At 55.9% G+C, this 7,370-nt stretch overlaps 1 protein-coding gene across 3 annotated transcripts in view; it reads right to left on the bottom strand.

The window, feature by feature from the left end:
* COLGALT1 (collagen beta(1-O)galactosyltransferase 1) overlaps positions 1-7,370 on the bottom strand; it is a 21,994-nt gene that overhangs the window by 2,715 nt on the left and 11,909 nt on the right. For all 3 annotated transcript variants that reach the window (XM_024767330.1, XM_024767331.1, XM_024767332.1), the window contains exons 7-11: positions 3,426-3,502; positions 3,246-3,352; positions 2,846-2,978; positions 1,208-1,335; positions 180-386 (exon numbers count right to left, since the gene is read on the bottom strand). In XM_024767330.1, the coding sequence (XP_024623098.1) occupies positions 180-386; positions 1,208-1,335; positions 2,846-2,978; positions 3,246-3,352; positions 3,426-3,502 (652 nt within the window). The remainder of the gene's footprint in view (positions 1-179; positions 387-1,207; positions 1,336-2,845; positions 2,979-3,245; positions 3,353-3,425; positions 3,503-7,370) is intronic.

The raw sequence follows: 7,370 nt of genomic DNA, 5'->3' as shown, positions 1-7,370 counted from the left end.
GCGAATGGAGACAGAAGTGGGTGGCAGGGGTGGGGGGAGGGCGGCGGCGAGGGACCAGATGGAGGAAGAAGCAGGCAGAGGAAAAGCCACCTCCCTGGGACCCATGAGCCTCACGCCCCCACCCAGGCCAGCTCCACAGCGAGACCCCAGCCCGCCTGCCCACCGCCACCCCCTCTCACACTGGGTGCTTGTCGAACATGACTGGCAAGAACTCGTCCACGGGCAGCATCTTGGAGAGTGGCCGGGCAGCCAGCAGCTTGCGGGCGCCTTGCAGGGAGATCACGTAGGCCAGCGTCCAGTACGAGTAGTCAGCCTCCACCAGGTTCCTCACGCGGGGCACAGCCTTTTCGGGGTGCTCCACCTGCATCCGCTTCCGGCCCACGTAGCTGGGGTGCAGAACGGGGGCCCAGTCACCTTCCTCCCGCCTGCGCACACAAGAATGCTAACGCAGAGATCCACGGAGCCCCTGTCAGGCCCTGGGGGGGTGGGGAGCGATGAGGAGGCTGGCGTGACTGGACTGGGGTGAGAGCAGGCCCACAGCGGTCTGGGGCCACAGGGAGGGGAGTGGGCTTTTTCTGAGGGCGCCAGGGAGGATTTGGAGCTGGGGAGGCTGTGCCACAGGAAGGAGAACGGAGCTGAGAGGGGAGCTGCTCTGGGTTCAGAGGGCTGTGAGGCAGGTGGGCAGGAGTGAAGGGGAGAAGCTACTGCTCCTATCAACAGCACGGTCCTGAGTCTGAGGCCCAGAACCCAGATCAGGGCCCCGCACGTGGCGCTAGGGGCAGGGGTGGGGTGGCAAGGATGAACCAACCCACCTACATGAGACTCCAAGGGACAGTTCCAGAAATATGCTGGCCATACTCTACCTAGCACTGCTCTGAGACCCAGGTTCCCGTGGGCATAGCCCACTCAGCCAAGCCCCCAGGCTCGGATCAAACCCACCGCAGGCCACATGCCAAGTTCTTTAGCCACGTCCCCAGTCTTCCGGGTCAATTCTTAGCCTTATTCTCTACCCCACAGGCTCCAGTCAAGTCTCCAAACCCTGGACGAGCTGGCAGGCTTCCACCAGGTCCCTAGACTTCTGGGTCAAGAACAAGTTCTCCCGCCAAGCTCCCAAAAGTTGGCCCAACATATTAACCTGCAAAGGCCCTCCGACCTAGAGGCTCTAGGCCACACCTTTGAGCTCTGGCCCCGCCCAGGCTCCACTCACATGAGGTCCCAGTCCAGCCCCTCCCGCTCCACATCCTGCATAAGGTTCATTAGACGCCTCTTGAAGAAGATCTCGAAGCGCAGGTCGTCCTCGAACACGAGTGACTTCTGCAGCCTGCGGTCCACAACCTGAGAGAGGAGGCCCTGCTGAGATCTTGGAGAGATCAAGGCCAGGCCTGACCCCGAAGCCAGTCCTGCTTAAAAGCTCTGGGGCATCAGGAGAAAAGCAAACTACTCCCACACACACACACACCACCATCACCAACTGTTGTTTTTTTTTTTTTTTTTTTGGTACGTGGGCCTCTCACTGTTGTGGCCTCTCCTGTTGCGGAGCACAGGCTCCGGACGCGCAGGCTCAGCGGCCATGGCTCACGGGCCCAGCCGCTCCGCGGCATGTGGGATCTTCCCGGACCGGGGCACGAACCCGTGTCCCCTGCATCGGCAGGTGGACTCTCAACCACTGCACCACCAGGGAAGCCCACCACCATCAATTTGGATCTACCTCCTGGCCAAAACTTCCTCCTCACAACTTGGCAGCAGATTCCACAGCCTCACCTCAGCCTGGCTGCTCCTTCCCAACCCAGGGCCTGGGCCTACGCTGTGCCTTTGACACAGAGCACCCTTCCCCCACACAGCAGCAGGTAGGTTCCCTCTCACCCTTCTGGCCTTAGCTCACCTGTCACCTACTCAAGAGGTCCTCCCTATCACCCAAAGCTGCCAGTTGAGGATAATTCATAACCCTGGGCCTCTCCTGTAGATGCCTCTCACTTATTTCATTGTCATTCATTTCTTTGTGGATTCTCATCAGTCTCCCCACCTCCCAGGGCTGTGAGCGCCCTCAAGGGGGCTGGGTCTATCTTGGTGGCTGTCATGTCCCCAGCACCAGCATCAGGCTGGGCACACAGTAGGTCCTTGACAAATGTTCCCAGAATGAATGAACTAGCGAATCTTCACAACTGCCCCTGAAGTTGTGACTCCATCATCTGGGGAAACTGAGGCTCAGATTGGGAAATGCCTTCCTTGCTCACAGAGATCACCCCTCTCCGAGGCAGGGCTGGACTTGAACCTGGATCCCCTCTGGCTCTACAGCTACCTGGACACCGCAATCCCTGCCCCATGCCCTCCATGATGAATATCAGAAAAGGAGGGCAACCTGGCTGAGCACCTGTCGCCTCAAACACCAAATGCCCCATCTGGCCTCACGCCTGCTGGTCCCAGGTTCCAGTCCGTGCCTGGCATCCTCGCCCATCATAACCTTCCCTTCCAAGGGTGTGTGATGAGCCTCTGGGGCTAACGGGGTACCAACGTGTGGGGTCTGCATTAGTTATCGTCGCCATGGCTATTACTCCTACTAGTAAGCTATGAGCACAGTGCCCAGGCTCTAGGTATTTGACAGTGGGTGCACATGAAGAGGTTTCTCCTGGAGGTCCTGGGCCTCAGACCCTACCTGTTTCTAGAGTCAGGCTTAACCCTCCCCGGACTCAGGCTCCACGTCTGCACAGGAGAAGGACAGCAGCTCACCCACCCAGGGTTCAGGTGACACATTCACTGAAGAGAGAAGACCGTCTGGGATGCAGGTGATTCCCTCCTTGAGCTGTAAAGAAGACTGAGGAGGGGCCTGCCCCGCTGTGGGACCCACCTCTTTCCAGATGTTATAGTGGCTGAGGAAGCAGCCCAGTTCGCCCTTGGTGAGGGGCCGCCCGTGGTAAGGATCCCGGTAGCCGGGCAGCATCTGGATGCCCAGTGCCTCTACCTGGCTAGTGTTCATGGCTCTGCAAGGGGGGACAGGAGGGGGTCAGTGGATGACTCTCTCTGCCCGCAATTCCACCATTAGCGACATTCCCCCTTGCCACCCCGCCCCCCAACCCGCACACCCCTCTTGGACCCAATGTGGGCTGCCAGGGCGTGGTCTACACTATGTGCGCAGACCTGCCAGCACCCCGCGCAGGGTCAGACTCACATCCGCTCCACAGCCGCCACCCACCAGGTCCACATACCCACACGTGGAGCCGCCCCTCCCCCACCGGGGTGGGACTCACTTGCCGTCCACAGCCTCCACCAGCCGGCACTCGATCTCCTGCTCCTGCAGCGCGCGCAGCATACGTTCCCGTCGGTCCTGCCGCCGCTTCAGGTTGATCATGAAGACCTGTGGCCCAGAGCTTTGGTTGGACCCTCCAGGTCGGCCCCCGGCCCCACCCCTGAGGGAAGGCCCAGCCTACCTCGTCAAAGCCCATCTTGTCTGGCGTCTTGGCCGGCACCGAGAGGAACCGCGAAGGCTCCGCGGATGGGTGCTTCACTGGGCGGCAGAGAGAAGCCGAGGGGTCACGGGGGTCATTGGGAAGTCGGGGGGTGTCCAGCCTCCTTCCAACGCCCCCTCCCCACCCTCTGCGGGGCTCCCTGTCATCCCGAGCTCCTCAGCTTGGTGCTGGAAACCCTGTCCGACACAGCCCCGCTCACAACATCAGTGCTAGTCTCTCTCCTCCGCCTCCTACCCACTCTGGCTGTTGGCACTGCTCCAGACTTACCCATCCCCCATTCCTACCTCTGGACCTTTGCACATGCTGGGCCTCTACTGAAATACCCTTCCTTCCTCCCCTCCTCCCCCTGAGTTATCAGCTAAGAGGCCTTCTGGGACGGGGCGGGGGGTGGGTGGGTGGCAGCAGAGGAGTCTCCTGACCTCCCCAGGCTGTCAGGTACCTTTGGGGGTCCCCACAGCACCTGGGCTTCCGTCAAAGCCTCATTCTGCTGTCCTACCTCCCCGGCTCCCTGATTATCTCCCATGAGCTCTGCCAGACGGATACCAGGTCCGTTCACTCACACTGGCTCCCTACGCCCAGCACACAGAGCTCGGCACAAACTCATAAACTGAACAAAGGAATGACTTTCCTCATCTATAAAATGGGCTAATAAGTCTCTCAGAGGTTTATGTCATGATCAGTTGCCATGAAATCACACACATTGTTTTGGGTTAAACTGTATCCTCCCCAAAAAGATACTTTGGCATCTTGACACTCTGGTACCTCAGAATGTGACCTTATTTAGAAAATAGGATCTTTAATGAGGTCATTAGGGTGGGTCCTAAGCAGTTTGACTGGGGTCCTTATAAAAATGGGAAATTCAGATACAGAGATACACACAGAAGGTAGACGGTGTGAAGACATACAGGGAGAAGATGGCCATGTGACTGGAGTGACACATCTACGAGCCCAGGTATGCCACGAATTTCAGGGTGTTCGCGATCGTTCCCCTTTTAGCTGCTGTGAGCAGTGCTCAGACCATATCCCCGGGGCCCTGTCTTGGTACATCCCTGACGGTTTTCCACAGAAGGATCAGATCCAAGGGGACTGTGAGCCTGGTGAGGCTCCCGGTCATCTACCAGGCTGGCCCAGAAAAGGTGAGTGTGGCATCTGCCTCCCCAAGAACAAAGGCCCTGTGTGAGCTCAAAGGACAGACACAGGCCCCTCTGTCTGGGAGAAGCCTGGGCAAGGCCCAGGGTCAACCTGGCACCTCCCACCTCGCAGCCTGGGCCTCCTCCAGGGACACTGTGCCCTGGGGTTTCTTCCTATCCAGGGCCCGTCACAGCTCCCTGCCACCCCCTGTCCTCCTCAGGGGAGCCTAGGACCCAAGGGCAAGGCTTTGGGATCTGAAGACTCAAATTCAAATCCCAGGTGCCCTTTCCCTCTCTTTCTCAGCCTCTGCCTGCCCGCTTGGGTGTGGATGGTGAAAGGACCTGCTGATGGGAAGTGGGGGTATCTCTTCATTCTTTCTTATCAGTTCTGGGAAAATGGAGCATATTAGGTCCAGAAGGAGCAACACAACGCAGCCTTTCCAGAGAGCCACGTCAAAAAATGTAACACGGGCTTCCCTGGTGGCGCAGTGGTTGAGAGTCCGCCTGCCGATGCAGGCGACACGGGTTCGAGCCCTGGTCCGGGAAGATCCCAAATGCCGCGGAGCGGCTGGGCCCGTGAGCCATGGCCGCTGGGTCTGCGCTTCCGGAGCCTGTGCTCCGCAACGGGAGGGGCCGCAACAGTGAGAGGCCCGCGTACCGCAAAAAATAAAAAATAAAAAAAATAACACTCCTTAGACCCATCAAAGGGTGAAGAATTAAACTTGACCACAGAGAGGTCTGGCCTTTGCTCCCAGATCCTGGGAGGCTGAAGCCCTTGGAAATGTCTTTGTTTATCTCAGGGCTTGGGCCATACTGGGTATGTATGTCAACAGTGTGATTTAGGGTGGAGGTCTTGGGCTACTTGGTATCGGCTCAATTTCTGCAGGGACTGGAGATGGAGGTTAGCCATGTGGCAATCATCTGTATCTGTGTGTAGGAGCCCCAGTAAAAACACTGGACATGGAGGCTTGGGAAGCATCCCTGGTTGGCAGTACACCATGCATGTTGTCACATACTAGTTCTAGGAGAAGCAAGCACTGTCCATATGACTCCACGGGAAGGGACAGGGACAATAGGAATCTCTGTGCTTGGAACGCTCCTGGATGCTGCCCCATCACCTTTTCCCTTTGCTGATTTTAATTTGTGTCCTTTGGCTGTAATAAATTGTAACTGTGAGTATAACAGCTTCCAGTGAGTTCTGAGTCCCTCTCGTGAACTATCAAACCTGAACATGGTCTTGGGGACCCCAGATTTTGCAACTCGTTTAAGAGGTGAAGGCAACCTTGTGGATATTCCCTAACTTTGCACCCACTGATGCATGTCTAGAACTGTCTCGCACACGGCAATGTTGGGAAAAATGGGAAATGCCCCCCATGCCGCTCAGGAGAAGACTGGTAAAGTGACACATGACACAGCCAAGAGTGAATAAATCTGTGGTTGAACATCTAAATGGAATACTACACAGCAAGACAAGAGAACGAGCCACAGCCACACGCAGCAGCCGGCGACAGCACAGACGCGGACACCGGGCAGAAGACACCACGCTTGAGCAGCTTGACTGATGTGAAGCACAAAAAGGGAAAAAACCCGTCAGCTGGTGGAATCACAACAGTGGGGGACCCCGGGGAGGGCCAGAGCCTGGCCAGCGTCTGGTGACAAGGATATTAAAAACAGAGAACGGCGAGCTCCGAGAGGGAATGCAGGCTTCCTCACTGTTTTCCACATACCTTGCCCTATGCACCTCCTGCATCTGCCTGTCTCTAAGTAGTTTTAGATAAGGGTATTTTTTGGTTGTTTATTTTTTGGTTGTTTATTTTTTAATTGGGCACAGACTGATCAATAAAAACATAACATTGAAAAAAATTTAGTAAAAAAATAAAATAAAAACAGTCATCATGTTTTTATGATGACTACATAATATCTACACACATATGACCTGTCACTGCTGTGTGTGCTAAAACTCAAAGAACAGGATTTACACTGAGCCAAGTTTATGGGGCCAGCTGGGAGAGACACCCCATAGTCCATGAGCAGGTAGGGTAGGAAGTTGCTGGATTCCCCACACACAGAGGGCAGCGCTCTGAGCTTTTCTGTAAGCCTGAAATTTCATCGTAAGAAAGATTTTTTTCTTCTTTGGGCCATACCGCACGGCTTGCGGGATCTCAGTTTCCTGACTAGGGATCAAACCGGTGCCCCCTGCAGTGGAAGCGCAGAGTCTTAACCACTGGACCGCCAGGGAAGTCCCGAAAGATTTTTGAATACATGAGAAATCACATGCACAGCCCGGGAACAGGTACCCACACAGAGGTGGAGAAAAAGGTGGTTTTCACTAGAACTGTAAGGAAGGATTCGCACAAATATCTGAAACCTCCAGACCCTCCTTCCGTCTGGTTCTGTGTGACTTGCTCTGGTGCTTGGGAAACAGGAAAATATTCACGCTTCTGTTGTGCCTTCCGTTTATAACGGAAGCGTAAACAGTCTTCTGGCCAAAAATAACAACGGAAATATATGTGAAAAGTTAAACTAGGAAAACTATGGCAGCCTGGAGAAGCTTCTCGGGGTCTGCTCGCCCACAGGAGTTGGCAAGAGGCAGAGACCCACTTCTTAAGACTACAGCCTGGTGGGTTTGCCAGGCTGAGCGTGGGCAACTACATGGGACAGACACTTGGGGGTTGCGGGGGTCTTCACCCTGATGACCTTGCAGCCTCCAGGTGTCACTTCAAAAGACCCCAAAGCCCCCACAAAACAAAGGCAGGGTGTCATTCCACCTTCAGCC

The sequence above is a fragment of the Neophocaena asiaeorientalis genome, unplaced genomic scaffold (genome assembly GCF_003031525.2).
Source record: "Neophocaena asiaeorientalis asiaeorientalis breed wild unplaced genomic scaffold, Neophocaena_asiaeorientalis_V1.1 scaffold87, whole genome shotgun sequence".
NCBI lineage: Eukaryota > Metazoa > Chordata > Mammalia > Artiodactyla > Phocoenidae > Neophocaena > Neophocaena asiaeorientalis.
The sequence above is the reverse complement of the archived record's forward strand: the minus strand, read 5'-3'. Positions and strand labels throughout refer to the sequence as shown.